This window comes from Aethina tumida, chromosome 2 (genome assembly GCF_024364675.1).
Source record: "Aethina tumida isolate Nest 87 chromosome 2, icAetTumi1.1, whole genome shotgun sequence".
Taxonomy (NCBI): domain Eukaryota; kingdom Metazoa; phylum Arthropoda; class Insecta; order Coleoptera; family Nitidulidae; genus Aethina; species Aethina tumida.
Window position 1 is genome coordinate 858,065 of NC_065436.1, and position 25,018 is coordinate 883,082.

At 31.1% G+C, this 25,018-nt stretch overlaps 3 protein-coding genes across 6 annotated transcripts in view; 1 reads left to right on the plus strand and 2 right to left on the minus strand.

The window, feature by feature from the left end:
- LOC109596447 (ribosomal protein S6 kinase alpha-5) overlaps positions 1–14,692 on the minus strand; it is a 65,809-nt gene extending 51,117 nt beyond the window's left edge. Inside the window, exons 1-2 of one of the 2 annotated variants that reach the window (XM_049963552.1) lie at positions 14,587–14,692; positions 12,434–12,611 (exon numbers count right to left, since the gene is read on the minus strand). In XM_049963552.1, coding sequence (XP_049819509.1) covers positions 12,434–12,593 — 160 coding nt within the window. In that variant the 5' untranslated portion in view covers positions 12,594–12,611; positions 14,587–14,692. Of the gene's footprint in view, positions 1–9,121; positions 9,771–12,433; positions 12,612–14,586 lie in introns of those variants that run through there. The other variant, XM_049963551.1, reaches the window with a different exon arrangement.
- LOC109596450 (iodotyrosine deiodinase 1) lies at positions 10,088–17,651 on the plus strand. The gene is made up of 5 exons (XM_020012001.2): positions 10,088–10,220; positions 15,831–16,002; positions 16,480–16,707; positions 16,756–17,072; positions 17,129–17,651. The coding sequence occupies exons 1-5, from the start codon at positions 10,209–10,211 to the stop codon at positions 17,309–17,311; spliced, it is 912 nt and encodes a 303-aa protein (XP_019867560.2). The 5' UTR covers positions 10,088–10,208; the 3' UTR covers positions 17,312–17,651.
- LOC109596449 (protein amalgam) overlaps positions 17,649–25,018 on the minus strand; it is a 62,487-nt gene continuing 55,117 nt past the window's right edge. The window contains exons 2-8 of one of the 3 annotated variants that reach the window (XM_020011998.2): positions 20,924–21,175; positions 20,621–20,871; positions 19,964–20,569; positions 19,738–19,909; positions 19,610–19,663; positions 19,342–19,413; positions 17,649–18,851 (exon numbers count right to left, since the gene is read on the minus strand). In XM_020011998.2, coding sequence (XP_019867557.1) covers positions 18,763–18,851; positions 19,342–19,413; positions 19,610–19,663; positions 19,738–19,909; positions 19,964–20,569; positions 20,621–20,871; positions 20,924–21,175 — 1,496 coding nt within the window. In that variant the 3' untranslated portion in view covers positions 17,649–18,762. The remainder of the gene's footprint in view (positions 18,852–19,341; positions 19,414–19,609; positions 19,664–19,737; positions 19,910–19,963; positions 20,570–20,620; positions 20,872–20,923; positions 21,176–25,018) is intronic. The other 2 variants (XM_020011999.2, XM_020012000.2) reach the window with 2 other exon arrangements.

Genomic DNA, 25,018 nt, shown 5'->3' on the forward strand with positions numbered 1-25,018 from the left:
TGGGCATGTGCAACTGGTGCCCGGTGCCAATGAACGGCGGGGTGAACTTGCGAGAGCAGGGTGTTCGGGGTGAACGCACTGCCGGAAACCGTCCGGTTGTCTCACTGCGTTCGTTAGCTTTAAATTGTTTTTCTCTCGTTTATTTTTTTTCCTTCCTTTCTTTTTGGTACGGTTTCGTTTGGTTCAGACACCGGAATTTGTCAGTTTCCTATCATTAAGGGGGACAAAAAATATGAGTAAATAATTTGAATTGTTTCAAACTCAAATTATTAATTAAAAAGTAAAAAATCTATAATTTGGATTTATATTTTAGGGGAATCCCCGAGTTAAAATCATATTTTATATATTTAATCATTAAATACTCATTATTTTATTGAAAAAATAGTTTATGATAAATTTATTAATACTGGAAAAATTAAAAAAATATATTTTTTGTAGAAATATTAAAAAATATTTGTTATATTTATAAATAACTTATAAATCAATGGTTTAGATATGTATATATTTTATATATTTAATCATTAAATATTCATTATTTTATTGAAAAAATAGTGTATGATAAATTTATTAACACTGGAAAAATTAAAAAATATATATTTTTTGTAGAATTATTAAAAAATATTTGTTATATTTATAAATAACTTATAAATCAGTAATTTGGATTTGTATTTTAGGGGAATCCCCGAGTTAAAATCATATTTTATATATTTAATCATTAAATACTCATTATTTTATTGAAAATATAGTTTATGATAAATTTATTAACACTGGAAAAATTAAAAAATATATATTTTTTGTAGAATTATTAAAAAATATTTGTTATATTTATAAATAACTTATAAATCAGTAATTTGGATTTGTATTTTAGGAGAATCCCCGAGTTAAAATCATATTTTATATATTTAATCATTAAATACTCATTATTTTATTGAAAAAATAGTTTATGATAAATTTATTAATACTGTAAAAATTAAAAATATATATTTTTTGTAGAATTATTAAAAAATATTTGTTATGTTTATAAATAACTTATAAATCAGTAATTTGGATTTGTATTTTAGGGGAATCCCCGAGTTAAAATCATTTTATATATTTAATCATTAAATACTCATTATTTTATTGAAAAAATAGTTCATGATAAATTTATTGATACTGAAAATATTATAAAATAATATTTTTTATAGAAATACTAAAAAAATATTTGTTATGTTTATAAATAACTTATAAATCAGTAACTTGGATTTGTATTTTCGGGGAATCCCGCAGTAAAATTCATATTTTGTATATTTAATCATCAAATACACACTATTTTATTGAAAAAAAATTGTTTATGCTAAATTTATTGATACTGGAAAAATTAAAAAAATATTTTTTTACATAAATATTAAAAAACATTTGTTATATTTACAAATAACTTATAAATCAATAGTTTGAATTTGTATTTTAGGGGAATCCCCGGGTGAAAATTCTATTTAATTACTAAAAACTCAATATTTGATTAAAAAAATGAATTTCCAAAACTAGAAAAATGTTTTTTTATATAGAAATGTTAGAAAACATTTATTAATAACTTACAAGTCATTAATTGGAATGTTTTTAGAGAAATTCCCGAGTGGAAATTCTATTTTATTTACATATTTACGTATTAAACATTTAAATTAAATGTTTCTTTCAGAAAAGTAAGAAAAACATTTGCCATATTTAACATATTTAACAATTGCATAATGGTCACCTTAACATAATATTAATTTAATACCACTTATTATTAATAGTAAAAGAGTCAAGAGAGAAGTAATTCTTATAGAAAAGTTATATATTTTCATAAATTTAAGAAGATTTATTTAGTATCCATAAAATATTTGTGTTAAAGTTATTAAATATTAATGAATAATTTTTAATGGCATTACTAAAATCTCAAAATTTATTGCACATTTGTTTATACATAAATTTTATTTCTTTATTGTGCATAAACAATTAGAAAATATAAATCCAGTCGCAGACGAAAGTAATTTGCGAACACGGTCCAAATCACAGCCCAAACAAAAAGCAGCCAAACAACGGGGAGCAAAGAGAGAATCGTTTTGAATGAGGTCTCTTTGAGAGACGGACGTGGACCATTGAAACGTCCAGCACGTGCACCAACCACCTGGTTGGTCGTATCGGACTCGAAAAACCGTCCGACCGGTGCACAATGGCCGGACATCACCACCGACACCGACACCAACCACCGCCCGTTAATTAAAACGATCGTAAAGATCAATCCGTCGTCCAATTTGCGACTTCAAATCATAAATTTCCCGCTCGTTGGTCTGGTAAAATAATGCAAACGTCGAGGAAAACCGGTAGGTACGACCGGTACCGGCGTTGCGACCTTACTTTTATCTAAATGCCGTCCGTTCCTTCTTTACTGTGCACCGAGTGCCGCAAACATGGCACATGGAACATGGAAAACACGGACGGATTAGTCGTTTTCCTCGTGCAACAAAACAGTATCGATCCACCGCGAATCGCTTCGCCTTGAACTAGTGCATTACTGCTGCACGTGCGGACCTTCAAACTAATAATAATAACGGACGAAACTTCTCCGTGCGACCATTTGAATTCGCCAATTTCTCCGACCGCCGTTTAATTATCGTTTGGGGTTTGTGTCTCTCGTGTTTCCGTCGACGGAGACGGGGGCTGCGGACGGCCGTTACGCCAACTTGGGGGGGTAGGGCATTAATAAACCGGACGGCTAAGGTTAAATGACCACCGTTTTATTCGCTACATGTCCTGGACACGTAAAATAATTTCTTCTCTTGTCCTTTTATTTACTTTTATCAAAGATTCCTTTTATATTTTAACACAATTATTTTTAAGTAAGGTTGAAATGTTTTAAACATTAATTTTATCACCGTTTTTAACAATTTACAACCTTTTTTTATCAATTTTACACTGAAACACGTGTAAATTTATTTAATAAAACATTAGGTCCAATAAGGAGACTGTTTCTACCTTAAGTCACTACTTTAAGTCACTTTGAAATGTGTCTTAAGTCAGTGTTTTTAACAAATTACTAGTACATACAATTTGAAGCACTTTTTAATCAATTTTACATTAATAATTCAACTTTATTTTATTATAAATATATAATGCTGTATTTTTATAAATCAATAATAAAAAATTAATAAAATAATAACAGTGTTTTTTTTATAAGTCACTGCATACAATTTTCCATATTGCAACCTTTATTTAAATAACAATGATGAATAAAATGATGACAAAGCGAATTATGTCATCTGATTCAGTACCTCTAAATTGTTACTTCAGGTAAGATAGAAATATGTTTTAAATTTGAATTTTATCACTATTAAAACGACATTAAATCAATTCAAAACCTGATTTATTAATAAAAATCTGGTTTCTTATCATTTTTACATTAATACTTAATGTCAAAAATGCCTTTGATCAACTTTATTTTATCACAACTATGAATTTATTTAATTTAAACTGTAGTTAATAATTTTTTTCTCCCCTTTCTGATTAGCTAAATACTTAGTATTCAATATAAATTTTTAAGTAAATTTGAAACATGTATTAAACATGAATTTTATCAGTGTTTTGAACTGTTTAAAACAATATATTTTTTTAAATTTCATATGGAGATATATTTCCAAATAATCTTCTTTTATTACAAATTTAAATTTATACATTTCACTTTTTTACGACTGTATGAATTTTATCAGTATTACCAATATAAAACATGAGTTTTTTATCAATTTTCAATTGGACCATATGTTTTCAGTCATCTTTTTTTAATTGGAAATTTAAATTTATCCAATTTACACTTGTACTTTGTTAAATCAATAACAATTTAGTGGAACAACATAACTGTATTCATTCAATTTTCTTCTTTTCTCTTTTTAATCACCGTTTGTCCAGTATTCATAAAAGAGGTATTTAAATAACCATTATTCTATAATGAATTTTAAATAATATTTTAGTACGTTTTAACTATGAATTTTATCAGTTTGTTCAATTTAAAATTTAATTCTTTTAAATCAATAACAATTTAGTGAAACAATAACAGTATTTAATCGATACAAATTTTTATTTTCTTTTTAAACACAAATTGTGAAAAATTATAGTATTCATACAAGAAGTACTTAAATCCTCATTGTTCTAAAATGAATTTTAAGTGATTTTTAAGTTTGTTTTAACTATTAACTTCATCAGTATTTTGAATATTTTAATAAAAATAATTTAAAATATCAGTTTTTTATAAAAAAAATATGCTTTTTATCATTTTTTCAGTATTCACCCAAGAAGTACTTAAATCCTCATTGTTCTAGAATGAATTTTAAGTGATTTTTAAGTTTGTTTTAACCAATAACTTCATTAGTATTTTAAATATTTTAATAAAAATAATTTAAAACATGAGTATTTTTTTAAATTATGTTTTTTATCATTTTTAAATTGAATTATATATTTTCAGTTAACTTTCTTTGAATAAGAAGTTAAATTTGTCCAATTTAAGCTTGTAATTCTTTAAATTAACAACAATTTAGTGAAACAGTAACAGTATTCAATTGTTTTACTTCACTTTTTTCTCATTTTGATGACTGTTTGTTAGTTATTCCAGTATGTACTTAAATACTCATTATTCTATAATGAATTTAAGTAATTTTTAAGCATGTTTTAACCATGAAATTAACCAATATTTTGAGTAGTTTTATAAAAACAATCTAAAACACAAGTTTTTTTATAAAAATCAAGTTTTTTTCATTATTAATCTGACCCATACGTTTTTAAATCGATTAGAAATTTAAATTTATCCAGTTTAAAGTTGTAAACCATTTTACGAATAACAGTATCAAATAGTTTCAGGTTTTCTGTTTAATTTATTTTAGCCCAAGTTGGCAGCCGGTGTTCCCAAAGCAATTACCATGTTAATACGAGATACACCTAAAATAGTACGTCCAATAACGAAAGTGCGAATTATGTCATCCGATTCCGGCGTGAAAAAGTGGGCCATAGTCATACGGTCCGGCCTCCGAGCGTTGCGTTTGTGCATGACCTAACATTGACACACTTTTCGTAAACTCGTTGCATAGGTGTGTGTGTGTGTAATGCTGCTGGTCCGCAACACCCGACAGATCTCCCCATTGATGCCTTTCGGCCCGGTCAATTTTGTCTCGTTGGTACGCCCACGCGCACTATTTTAAGTGCCACTTTTGGGATGGAAAAACTTTCAACAGGTGGCCGTCGAAAGTAAAAATGCCGGGCCGTAATTACGTGAACGTTCCGTGTTGTTTCCGCATTCGAATTAATAAATCCGTTCGTGCGGACGGCGCTAATTAAAATTAAAAGGCTTTGGGGCCGATTGGGTCCACTTCCGAACGTATTGGATCTATAAATAGTCATCTGGACTGAGTTATCAAGTACACGGTTTGACGCGAGATAAAATAAGGACGTGAAACTTACAAGGACACCGAGAAAACGGGTTCCGTGCAGTTTATCTATGCGATTTCGATTCGACTCACTTTGTACTTTGCAAGTACGGGATCGATTAATCAATTTGTTTGCTCGTTCGAACGTCCATAACATAAACAGGAGAGGGAGAGAGACTTTCCGAGAACTCTTTGTTCAGCGGAAAGATGAATCGATTAATTTATTCGTGTTTGGCACAACGAATATGTGACTAATAACGTCTTTAGGAACGACCTATGACTGGATCAAAAGCTGTTTGAACGAATTTGCAACTCCCTCCAACTAACACAAGATGTGAATGTAGCTTTTTAACCTATTATCAAGCCCCACAAACAAATTACTTAGATTAAACATTCCAAAGCAGTGGCAGTGAGTTTGTTAACCTCGTTAACATTTCCAGAATGTTCACAGTCGAACAAAGTTTGCGATTTAAAAATTTCAATGCCGATATTAGTTTATATTCAGGTTGGTTCAGTGAACCGAGTGAAAAACAACGTTAATACCGATAATTTGGGTTTGTTGTGTTTTCGGGAGGTAAATGAGTTCGAGATAAAATACATCAGTACCTGTTTTAATCGCTTGTTCATTGCTTTAATGGTACCATTATGGTTTCCTTGGAATTGTTCCAAATTTATGTACTTTTAATGTCACAATTTTGTTGGGTATTACGTCGTAACAACGAGAGTATTTTAATTACACAAAGAAATCAATCAATGGATTATTAAATAACCCGCAAGTTGGCCAGGAATAAACGGGAACTCGATGATGATTCATCATCATTAACTGTAAATCTAATGTTAACAATTAACAGCATTAACACCCAAAAACCATGATGGAAGTGTTGCGAAATACTTTCTCTAATTCGTAAGTTTGAAGGAAAGTTTCTCGAGTCCCCAAAACCAGGTCAGGCTCGTTTATCGGCCTTTTATCAGTTTCCTCCCGTCCCATTTTGTTTCCGTCTTCGGATATATAAAAATTCCTGTCGCCGATACATTTCACGAGGGCTCTTATATGAAGTAATGACAGTTGGGTGATTCCCCTATTTGTCTCCCTCGATTTATGTTTCAATAAATTGTTTCTTCGTGTTACATTTACTTTATTTTTTCAGGATTAAGATTTATGACTTAACCCCTGTAAAGATGTAGAAGTAATTTAGGTACTTTCCTTTAAAGAATGGACTAAAAATACTTCTCTTGTTTATTTTTTTTTTAATTTTATATTTTTGTTTCAGTGTGTTTCCCCTGTTTGTCCTCTTCGATTTAGGTATCTAGTAATGCTTTCAATGAAGAATTAAGATTTATGACTTAACCCTTATAAAGACTTATAAAGACAAGTAATTTAAGTACTTCTTCCATACGTTTCCTTTACAATACGTGTCATCAAAAATAATGGTCTAAGGATACTTCTCTTGTTTGTTTTTTGTCATTTTAAATTTTTTTCAGTTTCATTTTACTTTTATCTAAAGAAATCCCTGTGGCTGAAATATTGGACAGATGTTCTTATATGACAACTGTCTGATTCCCATAATTGTCCCCTTCGATTTGGTTATGTGGAAATGGGTTCAATAAATCGTTTCTTCGTGTTATAGTTACTTTATTTTCTCAGAATTAAGATATATACCTTAACTCTTATAAAGATGTAATTATTAAGTACTTCCCCTACATGTTTCCTTCAAAGTATGTCATAACAGTCACCACAACAAGAATGATCACTTTATTTATTTTTTCCAATTTAAAGTTTTCCTTGATTTTTATTTTGCAACTGCATAAAGAAGTATAAAAATGACTGTGGGGACTTCCCCCCTAAATCCCCAGTGACAAGATGTTTGAAGTCTGCTCCGTGTCGACATTATTATCGTCCTCTCCCCAGTCAACAGACCAATCGATTAAGAATCGACCAGAGATAAATCTCTGAACATGTTCGAGGAGTTTGTCCACCGCACATACAAGTAAATATCATCTCGGACTCGTCCGTTTCGAGAGGCGTGTCCGGAGCTGGAAACACGATTGCAATTATCCCGCATATGGCCGTCGCATACCACCCAAAGTGATTTCGAAATACGCTCCACCATAACACAACAATATATCGAACGGTAATTGAAATATAATCGCGGCTCCTTCACCATTATTTATGCTAAGCACCGCCGGCATGTCGTAGTTCAGTGTGCCGGGGCAGGATCCCCCTCTTGGTGTTTTTTTTTTTTGAGCGGGTTGTTATATTAGGGGGCCACCCCACCTTCGATTTACACTGGAAGACGTTCGGAAGTCACCATCTATGTTATTTTATTACAGTTACTCGATTATTTTGTGAGTTAAAAACTATAAGTTGTAGTTTTAGTTAATTACTTCAATGGAAATTTGCTGTTGTTAATAATAGATATCCTTGAGTAAAAAAAACAAAGTGGTTCTCAAGTTTTTAATCGGTTTTATTGGCAATTTTTGTTGTTTAATTATTGTGTTATCAGTGTTTAAAACAGAAATGCACAACTAATAAATGTGTGAGATAATTTTTAGGTCAAAGTATATTGCACGAGGAATCTAGTTAATTTTCCCAACATGTTTATGGACTAATTTAGTGCATTTTCGGTGCGGTCTTCGAGGAAACGGCCAGGTGCTGGTCGAACAATACTATTTCGTTTTCTGCAGCCCTTCTTTTGATCGTTCCGGTGGTGGCTGCACGCCTTTCTACCTGAGACTTGGTTTATGGCGAAATATTTTTATATTGGGAGCCTTGAAAGTGCGCCGAAATCGTTGCGAAGGTCAGTTCAGTTGCCGAAATTGGTTAAATAAATGTCGTCAAATTGTCGTTAATAAATTTAATGGTGTTTTAAGCGCATTAAATATTAGTAAAGCTGACAAACAAGTCGCCACTTATTTTTTGGTTATTAAATGTGAAATTTTGATTTTTCAAAGTCCAATCTAAAAAATATTGCGAAGGTCAGTTAGATAACATAAATCAGAGTCTAATTTATTTAATGGCGACTTAATGATTAGAAAAAACGCAAAACTAGTTTCAATAAAAACTATTTAAGTACTTCAACAAGATTGTTCTCCATTTTAAAAATGTGTCAAATTAATTTACCAACTATTTATGCAGTGCTTAATAAATATATGAACAGGCATTAGTTAAGTAAGGAATAAACAAGTTCAAACTCATATCTTGTTATTGATGCGGTTTTTATAAATAATACTCGGCGTGTTTGTGTGTTTACCTGTTTGTAAATAGTGTACAAATGTCACAGCTCTATGCAAGTTTATCTGCGTGAGATAATTAACAAACAATTTACATATTTTGATACATTTTCCTATTTAAACTGTTGACATTCTGGTTAAATTGTCTCCTATTTCTTCTAATAATTATGTTAATTGGGGGCAAAATACTGAATTTTAAATGTTTTCTTCATTTATTCAATCAAAATATGTTCATGGTATCTTGATTACATTAATTTCTGGGACTTGGACCATATCCCACTTTCCTGTGACCTTTAATTGAACCTTATAATTCCCAAAATAGTTTATAATTCTCATAATTTTGAGCGTGGCGTTTCCGACATTTTTACTTGGATTTTCCGAGTGTTCTACGAAGAATTTAATACGTTTTTCAGTCCGACATAACATTGTATAAATTTCCGGACGCCAATCCAATTTATTACCTCCTTTGACGTTCTCCAAGGGCCTGATGTGAGTTTCTAGCTCCTCCTGTGTGTATTCGATTTTCCTCTGTTTGGCCTCGCCAGACGTGGTGAACACTTTAGTCCTTTTCAGGGCTTTGCCCATGTTGTCCGTGTCGGAGGAGTCGCCTTCGAAAAAGCCACTTTCCTTCGTTTTTTTATGGCCGCGCATCGTTGTTAATTGCTGTCGCACTTTCCGCACTCTAAAGACACTTCATATTCGGTTTGTTTTTTTCGGGTAATCCGGCAGGCGTTTATTTATAACAGCAGGGAACCGTATGTAGGTCGTCCGACAACAGTAAATTGCATTCTCCCAGTACCGTTCCGTTTTCGTTGGTAAAACTCGTATCAATCAATTCGTCAGCACCGTTTCATTCAATCCCCCAGCACAACACCACAAGCAACTGGCTCACAACGAATTTATTTAACTTTTAACTCGGCGGGGTTAGGTTATGTTTCGCACTTTTTTCCCCTCAAAACAATTGCACTCCAAGCCCACTGTTTTAATTTAATTCGAATCCTAATCCACTGTGCACCGCGATTCGTGACCGTGTCCTTTAATGAAAATGTGAGGTAGTAAACATTTGAAAAATTGAAAATAATAAATTTAAATGGAACCGACAACGCGTACGAATTAAAACTAACTGTGTCCACAACATTCCGTATCCATGTTGAAACGGCATCCCCACCACCTACTTCAGCCAACCGTCTTATGCCCCTGCCCCGGAATTTTTCGGGGAAACTTACGGTTTTATACAACTAGGGTAACTTCCTCTTTTAATACAAACACCGAAACGTAACGCAATCAGCAAAACAAATTTTTAAATCGTTGATAAACATGCGAAAACAGCGAACTAAATATGGGTGATGCAAGGTAGGTTGGAATGAAGTAGGTGATAAGGAGAGAGAACGCAAAGATAGAAAACAGAATCAGCTGCTTGAATAACACAACGATTGAAAATGGATTCGTGGATTTAAAATTAAAAACGAAATGGCATCCGTTTATTTTGATGTATGCGAGTTTTATGTGACCTTTTTGTTTTGTGTGATGACTTGATATTTCACAGAGATGTTTATTAAGGTATTTACAACAATTTTTTGTTTTCTAACAAATTTCAGTATTATTGTTGTATAATAAACTGCTAATTTTTAAAATAAGTGATGTATAATTAAATAATATGTTTTTAATTCAAATATATTCAATTTGTTTTATTTCTTTCGTCCGGGGTAGGCAACCCATATTGCACACTACAGGTATGCGGTCGGATTTATACGCATTAATTTGGATTATAATTTTATGTAGTCAAACATAAGTACCTATTACAACTATGAGTACTTATATTGAAAATATTTTTAATTTCCTAATTTATTAAAGTATATATATATATATAATATAACTGATTAAAAGTTTAATTTAATTGTATGAAAATTGAAAAAAAAAATAGTAATTGTTCTTAATAAGTTTATTGTTTAAACAAATTACGACTTTAAACCTTATTAATGATTGTGTTAATTACAGGAATAAGCTTATAAATACTATTTAATATATTTATTTGTACTTGTTTTCATTTATAAGCTCTTATTTATTTTCTTACACTGTAACTGAATATAACTTCGTAGAAAATTTCAATAATAATTAACAACGCTGTTTAGAATCATAATACTTCTGGTTACTAATTGTCTGAGTGAATCAGAAATGAAATTCCCGGAAAGAAATTAAATACTTAATGTTTATTTTGATAGAATTTTTTTTATTTCTATGAAATATTTACACTACTAGAAATTTTGTATATATTGGTGACTAAGATACAAACAAAATTGTTCAAGTTAATTAATTTTAAAATGATTGTTTTATGTAAAAATAAATAAATTTAATTTTAAAACTTAAGAATATACATATAATAAGTTTATCAAAACTTATATATACTTAGATTTATTTTAAAATATAAAAAAACAAATAATTAAATTTCATAATTTGTTATTATTATCAAATTTATTAAATTTCATTAAATTTAAGAATATATATTTCAAGCCAATTAAGATAAATAAAATAAATATATGAATTTTTAATTGAACAAAATTTTATCAATATATTTTATGAATTTATTTGAATTATAAAAGAAGAAATTATTGAATTTAATTAATAATTTTATAAAATAATCTTTAAAAATACTATTTTGACATTTATGATAATTATATTGTTTCAGACTTATTTTAAAATAGAAAATAACTATTTAATTAAATAATAAATTAATTAATATATGTGAATTTTTTAATTGAACTAATTTTTGTTTTTTTTATTTATCTAATATATCAAAACAAGAACTCATTAAATTTAATAACTTTTATATCTTAATATAACATTATTTATGATAAATGTAAAAAATATTAATTTTTTATTAGTGTAATATTCAAGAACTTGTTTAAAATATATATTCTATAACATTTTGAGCTTAATAAAATGTTGGTAACAAATATTTCAGATTTATTAAAAAACATAATTATTAAATTTAATAATTTTATAATTTATAAATATGAATGATAAGAACAATCCGTATCAACTAATATAAACTATTTATCTACATTATATAAAATAATAATTTAAAAATTCTGATAGATATTAATTTTCCATTATTTATTTTATTGATAAATGAAATCCGTGTCAGTTTTGATGAGGAAAATATCAATTTAAATTTATATTAATTATTACATATTATTTCCAATCGACTGTTTGTTATAAAATTTGCAGGACAACTGCTGTTTATCAAAATTTGTTTATATTTAATAAAAGCACACTTAATCAAATATGTATACCTAAATAATAATAAAATAATATATTTGTTGCACACAACATTTTATTGTTGCGGCCAGTTTTCACCCCTTTTTATAAATACCGTTCTATAAATACCCCAATCGATTACTTAACAACATTATCGGCACAAAAGACGCAATGATTTCATCCCGATTTCCAGCCTTCCTTCCTGCACGTCCTTCCTGAATGCCTTAATTTAGCACAGCGTCCAGATTCACAAATCAATAATTTAAAACATGTGAAAGTTTTACAACCGGCAATCTATAATTGTCCGGTAACGTACACAAAATCGCAGGAGGAAGCTTAAAAATAGCAGTTTGGCGCGTTATTATTTTTTTCAATTGCTCAACCACAGACAGTCAAATAAAATAGTTTCAAAGCAAATTTCTAATGGTGTAACAGACGAATTTCACTTTCATTCATCTCACCCACGTTCCACATTTACATACCAGTACTTGTTGAGCGTTAAATCGTTTCCTTACCGTATGTGATGTCGTGCCTCACAGTCTCAGCCAAGGACACGATCACGGTCTGTGTCATGGTGCGTATAGACGGTGAGGTCGCCGGCGACTTGGACAACGGCACCGGAGTTTTCGAAAAATTCGCGCTGTCACCATCCTCCTTCTGCACCACCGGCTCCATGACGTCTCCGGCCACCACCTGTTACAAAAACAAATCACTGTCGCACCTCCGTTCGCACGTTAATCGTTCGGAAAATTCGTCGGGGCCGTTAAATCACTGGGACATTGTGCCGTTTTACGGTCCGCCTTCGGCGAGCTGTCAGTTCCGATTTAATTCGACCGGCCAGTATTATTTAATTTGGGTTTGTATTCTCATGTTTTGAGATGTCAGATCTCCCGATCAAAGTAGGCTGGCCCGTGCCACTTCATTCCAACTCGCTTGGCGAGCGTTTCCTGCTGACGGCCGCAGGAATGGTCGCACAACCGTTGTACAACCTCAGTCGTCTCAACTGGTGCAACGTGCGAAATCGTCGACGGTCGAAAGGATCGATTGCCATCGATTGTCACACGTTGCGACCGCTTTTTATTTTGAATGTTCCTGATGGAAATTCATTCGACCTCATTGGCCGGGACGCCGGTTGCGGTGCCAGGACTCAGTGGCATTGAGACTCGGCTATTGTCAAGATCGCAATTTTATTTAAAGCCCGAATTTTCCGAACCGTACGAATTCCAGAGTGCTGCGCACGATTTTCTCACATTCGTTATAATGTCAATAGATAATTGTTACTTAATGTCTGTGTGACTAAAAACTGATTAACCAGAATGAGGAGATAACACAACACTGTTTGTTTCAAACAAACACACATACACAAATTGTAGATTAATATGTTATATTCAATTATGTATAAGTATAAACAACGATTTTTAAATGGTTAACCTTGAATGAGCTATTTTTGTTTTTACTTGAATTTATTCAATCATTTTTAAGACATGTCGTTACTAATGTTAAACACGAAATTTTGTGTGTTAGTATTGTGCTTATTTAAATATTTACACTCTTATCATCTTATCAAATTTAATAATTCTACATGATATAATACACAAATAAATAAAATACTTTCAACTGCATTCTAATATTTAAGTATTAATAATATTTTTAATTCAATATTGAATAAAACTACAGTAATTTATTTTATAAAAACTTATTTAAATTTTGAATATTTGAATACTTGAATATTCAATTAATTGAAATATTTAAATAAAGTATTCAGTCCAATTTTTAATAAAAAACTCATTTGTAAAATATAAAGAATCAAAGTTTATAAAATATAATTAGCTAAACTTAAAATAATTAAACTAGAAATATTTTAAAATGTCTTAAATTAGAATAATAAAAACTATTAATAATATTAAAATATTTTTAATCGAATTTTCAAATAAATAATTATTGGTATAATTAAATTATAGGATATTGTGCTGTAAGTTTAAGCGTTTACTCCGTCTGAATCTTGAGAGAGACATCATGCACGACAGAGACAATAAAAATCTCCCACCTTGGAGCAAAGTGGGGACTTTTACTGTCTCTGTCGTCTATGTCTCTCTCAAGATTCAGCCGGAGTAAACGCTTTTCTATCAGTAAATATTCAATAATTTAAAAGGATTTTCAAATGTTTAAATATTCCTTAATTTAATTCAATGTTTATTGAATATTATAATATATAAAAGTAATTGGTAAAAATATAAACAATCAGAGTAAGTCTATAAATAATATAAATAAGCATCGTTTAAATAATTGGTTAATGATGAATATCTCTAAGTATTTCAATATACATTCATTATTTATATATTTGAAAATTCATCTAAATAAATGAAAATTTGAAAATATGTTTGTATACTTAAATATTTGATTAATTAATATATTTAATTAAAAATAAAATGTAATATACAATTAATTTCATTATTAAAATTCTTCCACAACTTTTTGTCATAAAAGTCATTGATAAATATAAAAAAAATACCTTTAAGTTTATAAAACTGGTTAATGAAGAATATCTCTTAAATTCATAATGAATTGACTAATTACTAATTATAATTTATAAAATTGAAATTGTAATTCTTACATAAGCATAGTAAAAATGAGAGTAAAATTGTAATAGTAATAATAATATACTTACAATTTGCCCAAAGGTTGTAACTTCCTGCTAAAAAGGAAGTATACTTTTCTTGTGGTTTTGATTAGTAAATATTTATATAAATAATATTAAAATTGTAAAACTGCGGTATAAGCTGTTGACTTAAATGTTATTCAAAATTGTAAATGTGTCAATATGATAACAATTAAACTTGACAAGTTAAAAAATATAAATGATACTATCTCATTGAGTTTTTATTAAGGTTGTGTTAGATAAATCAAAGGAATTCCCCATTTAGGGCCTTAAATTAATGGAGCCTTATGTTAATTACATAGTAGAAGTAATTAAAAGTATTTTAATTTATTATAAAAGTAGCAATCGATATACAGTTGGATTCCTTTTGATTATGCACGTTTCGTGTGGCCACTACAAATAAATAATTCCCCAGATACCATAATTATTGATCAGGGTACATTTTGTGTGTGTATACAACAATATTTCAGGAGCGTACAGACAATATTTCATAGAGTTTTCACAACACACTTAAAAATAATAAAAAAATGGCAGAAACTTTCTTTATTAAAGTACTTTTACTTAATTCCATAGTAGTTTACTATCGTGTGCGATAATAGTGTAAATATATCTTTGTAGCAACTAAAAAATTAATGTAACTGGACGATTAAATTTAATTATACTAACGGATACAGTTACGCTAGACCGGATACATAAGGGTCTATTTTTCATTCAATTATACCGTTTTCCTCTGTACATTTTTATACTAACACCTGTTACAACTGCACTAATAATTTGTGCCCGTTTTTAACTAGTCATTTCTAACGAAATAAAACATCAAAACCGTAATTTACATTTATGTTAAAATGCACTTGTCAATTGCTCAATTTAGCATTAACAACACAGAATAATTTATTATTTCATTAATCTCATCACCTTTTGACTTTCTGTAACCCATTTAGATATTTACAGTCAACACGCTTGATTTTATTTAAATAAATGGCCTACCATCAGTTATATAGTTCACCTGCATCATTTCTTTAATTCACCTCATAATTTATTGAAACGATTTCCTTCCCTTCGTCGTCGAATTGATTACATCCGCCGGCTATGGATAGAACACACCCATGGACACCTACCATAAAATGAATTTTTCCAGTGTACATGGAAACAACGAGCAGTAATAATTATTAAGGACCCGTACTAGCATTGAAATGCGCCTTGTATTTAGGTCAAATTGGTTGTGCCACAGCTAATTATCATCTCGTTGCCAGTTGACTGCTGACGAGATATCCAACATGTTGTTCGAATTGTACTGGCCGTATTTCATTACCGGTTTGGGCCTGTACGTTTTCGCCAGGATAACTTACGCCTTTGTCGTCGAGAGGAACAAGAAATTGGAGGGTCTGAGGAAGAAGGATGACGACTTCGTCACACCGGATCAAGGTGAGTCTTATCTTTTTAATTTGAACAATATCTAAGATCTTATCTTTGTAAAGATTTGATTATTCTTTGATCTAATTAATAATCATTAATTACATAAAATCATAATTAATGGTTATTAATTATGTACTTGTAATATTACAGATTGATTGAGGATTGTTAGTAGAGGATTTCTTAGGTGAGACCCTTAAAACATCTTGATGCATGGAAGGAAACTAAGAAATAAATTATTACTATTATTATTTATAAATTAATACATAAACTTTATTATATTTATACATTGTAAAAATATAATTTTGTATAATGTATTTTTAATTCTATTTTGTAGTAGTAAAATCATATCATTATCACGGTATTAAAAGTTCATGCATGACATGTTGTATCAGCACAGTTATTTCTATAAATATTCCAATGTATAGCCTCTTATCTCGATGTTGAACTTGTCAACGTAAATAATTAAATACGCTTGTAAAATTACAGCAGTAGATTTGGATGCAGATAACGAAGAGGCAGACGATGAAGAAATATTTCCGGCATTCCCACCAGATTTACAACACATTCCGTTGAATTTCGATAAGATATCAATAGAAAAGTCTTTACAAAAATCGGAGGAGTTCTATGAATTGATGAATAAGCGTCGAACAGTCAGACATTTCAGCAACGAGCCAGTCCCCAAGGAAATCATTCACAACATTATCAAAGCAGCTGGTAAATTGCCCCACTTTGAAAAACAGTTCTATTTATGGACTATTTAAGGTACTGCTCCCAGTGGTGCCCATACTGAGCCCTGGACTTACGTCGTAGTCAGCTCCAAAGACATTAAAGAACGTATACGTGAAATCGTAGAGCAGGAAGAGGAAATCAACTACAAGAAACGCATGGGCAAAGTGTGGACAACGGATTTGAAACCCTTCAGAACCAATTGGGTTAAGGAGTATCTAACTGAAGCTCCGTATTTGATCTTGGTCTTCAAACAGATGTACAGCTTCAAGGCGAACGGGCAGAAGAAGCTGCACTATTACAACGAACAAAGCGTGTCCCTTGCTTCCGGCCTTCTCATTGCTGCTGTCCATGTGCGTTAAAATTTAATTATTGACCAACAATTTTATTTATAATTTTTTTGTTACAGTACGCTGGTTTGGTTTCATTGACTTCAACTCCTTTAAATTGTGGGCCTGCCCTTAGAAATTTACTTAACAGACCTATTAATGAAAAGCTAACGCTTTTGTTGCCGGTTGGTTATCCTGCCGAAGACTGCCTGGTTCCAGATCTACAAAGAAAACCTCTAGAAGAAATCCTGGTCGAAGTTTAACCTTTATTAATTAATATATGATATGATTTTTACAATGTAATATCTAACTTTAATTTTTTATTGTGTATTATAAAATAATGTGATATTAAGGCAAAACACATTAATTAATAATATTTATGTATCCTCACTGAGTAAAATAGTTTGGACGCACCGAAATATCAAAGTTTATTTAATTTCAAGGTGATACAGAAAATGAATTGATTATAAATAGTTTTTATTTGATGCTAATGAGTATACAGGCTAGTATTACAACTTTGGAGGTGTAATCAGGGTTGCCTATTATTAGTGAGGTGAGCTTTCTCAAGCTTTTGGAAGGTTTAATAAATAAAACTTCGCGTTGTGTTTTTTATTTTAATTTATTTACTATACATACATACATTTTCGAATTTTACAAAGAAAAGTTAAATATTTAGTAAAATCTAAGAGTTTCAGCAATATAATATGATATGCCTGGTCAGATTTGCATTATCATTTATTTTGGTCAATTTAATTAATAACTATTTTTGCACTGGAAATCCATTTAAAAATTCTTTATAAAATTGGAAATTTGAAAGCAATAATTAATTACTTTTTTTATGTTATAAACGTTTTTTACTAATAATAAGGCATGTTAAGATAGTTCCCAAGTCAGTTCAAAATTTGTCATCAATAATATGAAATGATTGACATTCATATAATTAAGGGAACTGTGTTAGGCATTGTGGTACATTTACAAAAACTGAATTATAATAAAATATAAATACTTCACACAAAAAATAAACAAAATATGTACATTGATATCTAGAACTAAGAATAATTATTATAAACTAAATAATAATAAATTTTGGAAAACAGTCTGTAGCTAAAAAATATACAAGCGGCATAACTTGCAACGATTTATGGTTTTCCAAAACGCATTAAAAGAGAAAAATGAACGTTAATTATCTAACATGACGGATTTGCAATTACCATAAAATTACAGACTAGAAACTCCTAAAATTTTCAATAATTAATAAACATTTCAAATTACAAAAATAAAATATGAAAATAGAGGGGAAATACTGACCGAACTAATTAAAATGAAACAAATGTAAAAAAAATTAAATTAAGGTAACTAATCGATTAAGTAACGGCCAATTTCTTGATTCAATTTCCTTAGTATTACTATATAGGCTATGGCATCTTAAAGATTGTCCCGTATGATTCCGCGAATCAAAAAATCAGCTCGGACGATCATAGTCACGAATATCTTTTGTTTTTAACAACTATAATCACAGAAATCATCAGCACAATTTCGGTGGAGTTGCGGAGAAAAGTTTTATATATATATACATAACTTAAGAACATTTGTGTTTAAAAGAACAATGTTTGAAAGTTAAACATTATCAATACTTTGGTTTTATTTTTAATTAACTCGAAGCTACCCAAATTAGTGGAAGAGTTTTCAGGTTTTCAGCGCTAACGTTGGCCTCTCACTGTCTACTGCACAGCAGGGTTAGCAGGGCTATACTTGTCACCAGGAGCGATGCGGACAGGCTGGAACTGGCGCCGGTTTGTGAAGCTGAAAATTAATACAAAAAATTGTACCTAATTCAAATTTGTTTTCGTTTAATTTGGAATTCATTTTAATTCAATTTGCTTCGTCGTTCAAATATCCAATTTAAATTCAATTTACCATTTACATATTTGAGTTACTATTTTACTATAAAATTCTATTACAATTTATTTATTTAAATTTAAATTCCATTTCGTGGATTGGTCTTTTAATTTTACATTTTGTTGATTTAATTTATAAATTTTAGAGTAATTAATAATATTATTAAACCCACACCTCGAAATATTATCAAACCAAAAAGCTTTGCCAAACCTCAACCTTATTAATTTTGAATATTCATTCAAATGTATGAAATGATATTGATGAAAGTATTTCAAAAATCCGTCTCTTAACTCAAAAATATATAACATTATTGGTGACCAGAATAACATTAGTGAAGAATTGTTAAATGTTTCTCTGATCACCAACAAAACTGGAAAAAGAAATAAAAATGTACCTCCTACTGGTGTTTCTTTATGTGTGATTTCTTGCTGTGCAGGTGGTTGTGCTTGTGATTCTGGCTGTTGAACTGTACACCGGAAAAAATCAAATGAGAATCCATGCGTGCCATTAAAAGGAACATCCATAAAAGTCAACAGCAATTGAATCTGCTTGACTTTATGAATGCTATATTATAGTTGTTAGTGTAACATGCTTTATTTTGTTAATTATTTTATTGACGTTCTTAATACTTGAAATGGTGTTAATAAAGAAATCATCAATACCTTTCGATTCTTTGTCTTTATGGTGTTTTTTGTTGTGCTTGTTATGGTGCTTAGCTGCGTAAAAAGCAAAAACAAATTAAAACGGTGTCGCCATGCATTTAACACAAAATCCAAAACCAAAAAATTACCTATGACAAAGGACTTGCTGTCCGAATAGACGGACCAGCCGTGCGAGTTCTTCGACCGTGCCCTCGCCTCGTAGGTTCCTGGCTCTTGGTTCTGGAGCGTGTACTGGACGTGGTACACGTGGTTCTTGTCCGGCTTGGAGACGCCCGGCTTCACAGTTTCCCATTCGGATTCCTGAAATAACCATGCAGGAATCAGCTATGAAGTGGTTTAGGTTGGGGTACTTACTCCTTTCTTCCTGAACTGGAGCTCGTGCTCCTCGATGGCGGACTTGGATTCGACTTTGAAGCTGAGCTGGGTGCCGCGTTCGTTCTTGTCCTCCTTCAGGTGCAGGACGGCCGGCTCCTTGACGACGGTGACGTTCTTTTCGACTTTGCCCAAGGCGTTTTTGGCCACGCAGGTGTAGGTTCCCAGTTCGGTCTCCTGCACGTTTCTGATCAACAAGATGGAGGCGTCCTTTTCGTGTCTCAGGTTGTAGGACTGGGTGTTTTTGATGTTGACTCCATCCTTTTGCCAGTTGGTGGTGGGCACGGGGGATCCACGGACGACGCACTTCAGTTCCACGTCGGTGTTGTGCTCGGTGTTGACCATGTACTTGTCGATGGAGATGATGGGCTCGCTCTCCACTTTGATTTCGATGTAGGCGTGGGCTGGTTGGGCGCTCTTGTTGTCCGCCAAGCAACGATAGTTGCCAGCATCCTTGGGCTTCAAATTGTCGATTATTAAAGTCTCGCCCACGATGTCCAACATGACGTTCCCTTTGTGCCAGGATATTACTGGTTTTGGTGTTCCTGTTGCCTTGCACGTCAGTTGCAGTCTTTGTCCTTTGTGGAACTGCAAATAAGTAATTAGTAATTGACCTCAAGGTTTAATTGTTGGACGTACTTGAGTGATTCCGTTGTCGGTCGTCAAACTGACGATGGAAGGAGGCGTTTGAATGTACAAAGTGTGGGTGACGCTCAGTTTTTGGTCGTTGGAGATCAGCACTTCGCACGTGTAGTTACCAACATTTGATTCGTTTACTCCGGTAATCTGCAAGGATTGATTAGGAAGCAGCATGGTGTTGCCAGCATTCATTGCCACCTCCCCCTGGTACAGAATCAGGTTGTCTTTGTTCCAAACTCTTACGTATTGTCCTGAAATCATTCAAGTTAAAAAATAATACTAATAATGCTGAGGATGATTTACCTAAATTTTTGATGGAACATTGTAACTCAACGTTGTCACCAGGTTTGGCAATAATCATGGAATTTTTGGTTGATAATGTGGGAATGACGTTTGATCCAAAGTCTTCGTCATCGACCTCCTCATCCTCCGTTTCCTCCCCGTAGTCACCATCCATTCCATAATCAGATTGGGTTGGATCATCCCTCAGGCCATACTCTTCCAAGTTTTCAGGCTCTGAGGTTGGTTTTAGGGAATTTTGAGGCTTGCCATTTACTAAAATAAAATAAATACTATTAATTTAAAAATAATACTAAGGCTAATTTTAGTATTAAACAACGACCTAATTTACGAAGAAATACAATAGTGAACTTGTTTAATGAATAACCCAATTGTAAGTTACAGACTAACATGTGGTTTGCATATTGTACTGAAGCTTTTTTCAGCAGTAAAGCGATATGTTATCTTTGGTTCATAACTCATTCAGATTTTTCCTTACTTTATTAACTGATAACATCAAGATATTTATCTAGTTTCTTGAAATTAACACTCTTATCAAGTTAAAGCACGAATATAAACACTAATAACATGCACAAAAGTACATCTGTGAACTGAATGAATAACAACAAAAAGTTCACATTATATTAATATTTCGTTTTGGATAAAGGCAACCATATGGCATGAGCAATGTAGAAACTTAATATTTATGTATGCAAATAAATTATGTAATGGTTACGTCGATGGTTCATAAATAACGTACGATTGTAATGAATTCTATGTTAATTATTTATAATTATCGCTGTGGACATGAATGAACGTAATTTTTGGTAACGAGGCAATTAAGGTCAAAGTTTTGCCGCCGTTTCAATTTTCAACAGCAATTACGGCGATAATAATAATGAGTATTTATTAATAAACAACTTTCGGCTTCTTTTATCAAACTCTAATAATAAACATTGAAGCCAAGTTTAACCATAAATTTAACGACTAGTGTGCAAATTGAATAAATCATGACCGTATGAATTTATAGTTTCGCATCCCTTGTAAATGTAATGTGTTTAGGGTACCGAGGCATAATTTATCGGGTAAATGACAGGGCGTTTTGTGCGGTTAAACTAACAGCGGGTGGTTTTTATAAATTATAATTTAACGCCGTATCGAACATTGACGTAAATCAAACGCGACGCAGGTAAAAGTAAAACGAATAAAAGGCGAATTTGCTTAGAAATTGAATCTATTAAACGTCACCCCACAACATGGAGACTTTTTTGGGCTTAATAAATCATAGGTCGAACCAAAAAAAAAAACATTAGATATTAATATTCCGCTCATAAAAATAGGATTTTCACAAAGGAATGCATCAGCACCTCTCCATCATTTTGTTTCCATTCACATGCTCCTGCCATTGTTGTAAAGGCATGTCACGGCAATGTGAATAGGATTTCCTAGAACGCCGTATGATATTCTCATACACATTTGATGAACGTGCACTGGTATTTTTGGATGCAGCCATAATTTCATGAGTAATTTAATTTTACAGAATGCCCCCGCGTCTGGCGCCTCTAATTACGAGCCCTCAACAAATAAAAGTTCATTATGGTCGTCTGGTTTATAAAACTACCCCCCTTAAAAAAAGCCTGGCTTCAGTTTTAATTCGTTGATGAATTCCTGTGAACTGTAAACATTGGATGTTGTGGTGCAAGTGGAAGTTATGAAGCGTGGAGGAATTTCAATCATGGGATCGTTTGACTAAGAAGACAGTATTAAATCAGATAACCCTCTTACGGTTTTCTTTCACGTTGCTGCTCTTGCTCATGGCTGTGCATTATGGGCTTAATGGTCTACAATCTTCTTACAAATAAGCTGATTTACATTTGATAAGACGTTCAATTATATTTACATATTTATATAAATCGGGTTTATGTTTCCAATTTTAATGTTTATTTGAAAATTATTCCTCGTATCTCTATTAGTATCTACATAAGTATGCTATTTTATCTATAACTTTTGAATAATGTAGTTATTATTCAGTTTATTCCAATCAATTTGTCGTCCAATAATATACAGTAAAATTTTACTATTATCTGAAATTATTTCCCTATTTTTTCAATTTATTCAACAACATATTGAAGGCAACATTATTATTATATTCAATTATTAAGTGGAAATCTTATTATAGTTGTTTTGACTTAATAATATTTATTAAGGAATCGATTAAATAATGAATACTTCAGTAAGAAAATTAAAATAAATATAAAAAATATATTAAAGATAATTAATTTAAAAAATATTATGAATATAATATAAATTTATAATAAAATAATACTTAAAACTAAAAGTCTGAGTTTCTCCAGTTTAAGGAACACTTTTTAGTAGAATAAATAAATTTAATATTAAAATATATACATTAAAATTAATTAAATTAAAAAATATTATGACAATAAAATAAATTTATATTAAAACAATACTTACTCCAGTTAAAGGAGTATTTTTTAATAGAAAAGTTAAATTTAATATTAAAAAATATATATTAATGTTAATTAAATTAAAAATATTATGAAAATAAAGTAAATTTATAATAAAATAATACTTAAAAATAGAAGTCTGAGTTTATCCAGTTTAATGAGTCCTTTTTAATAGAAAAATTAAATTTAATATTAAAAAATATGCATTAAAGTTAATTAAAATAAAAAATATTATGAAAATAAAGTAAATTTATAATAAAATAATACTTAAAAATAGAAGTCTGAGTTTATCCAATTTAATGAGTCCTTTTTAATAGAAAAAATAAATTTAATATTAAAAAATATACATTAAAGTCAATTAAATTAAAGAATATTATGAAAGTAAAATAAATTTATAATCAAACACTACTTAAAAATAAAAATTTGATTATGTCCAGTTTAAAAAGACCGTTTTAAGAAAAATTAAATTTAATATTAAAAAAATGTACATTAAAGTTAATTAAATTAAAAAATATTATAAAAATATAATAATATAATAAAAATAAAAGGTCTGAATTTGTCTAATTTAAGGAATTCTTTTTAGAAAGATTTTTTTTATTTTGTGTAACGATCGTAACAAAATTCATGAACATGGGAGAAAAATGGCCACATACGTAACATATTTTATTACAAATCCAATTATATATTTTCGCAAGAAAACACACAGGATCGCCTATTTATTTCATCCCTCGTTTGTCATCTCGCACAAGTCCCTTTTTTCTGGTCCGTAACTCCAGAATTTCCCTAATAGCGTTTCATCGGAACAACCGCCTTCCAACTCCCATAGTCATTTGTCCCGCTTGCAATTTGCATAGTCCATAGAAAAATGTCACTTCGACCCCCGCATACAAACGACCCTCAGTTTCCACTCGAAACCCGGACAACTCCTTTATTAAATATTAATAATAACAACAGTTGCCGTTTAAAAGGTGAAGTACCTTGGAAGTGGGTCAGGGTCAAAGTTCCCATCGGGAGTCAGCGTAGCAGAAAAACGCCGATGATCTTTGCCGGTGGCGAATGTAGATCGTTTGGCGGCGAGACCGTCGATAATTCATCTGCGACAAATTGTATTGCCAACGGAGGTGCGGCCAAACACTAATGAGAAAGCGCACCCCAAAACGGAAATGGACGTGGATTACTGGATTCTGACGCGAGACCAAAGACCGGAAACGAAACACTATTGGTGTTTTATCATTTTCAGTTTTTCAGCCTTTGTTCCGCCGCAATAAATTGCAAACTTCGTCTGCGGTTCGTTCATTTAATCGATGACATTTCAACGGAATAAAGATTGATAAAATGGTGCTTCCAGTGAATCAATAAACATAAACCAACAAGGCAAGAAAGTCCCAGCGAATTTCCATAGTTAATTTAATCTGTATGTCAGCTTTATACCTCGTACCGTTTCGCATTATGCAAATTCCACGATTAAACAGCAACACTTAGTGCCTTTTAAGCGCTCCGGTTCGCCTTTATTTTTTTTCTCGTCCGGGGTTTTATTTTTAGCGTCGGTTCCTAAGGTCCCGACACACATGGCGTTGTTTGCTCGGAAAACAAGAGACGGAGCGTGGCAAATATTCTTTAACGAGTTTTCCACGCGCCATCACTGAATCTAGGA

What these genes read in the sequence shown, in the direction of transcription:
- LOC109596450 (XM_020012001.2), top strand. An exon ending in CTTCGTCACACCGGATCAAG is followed by an intron (nt 16,003 to 16,479) that starts GTGAGTCTTATC and finishes GTAAAATTACAG; the next exon opens with CAGTAGATTTGGATGCAGAT. An exon ending in CAACATTATCAAAGCAGCTG is followed by an intron (nt 16,708 to 16,755) that starts GTAAATTGCCCC and finishes GGACTATTTAAG; the next exon opens with GTACTGCTCCCAGTGGTGCC.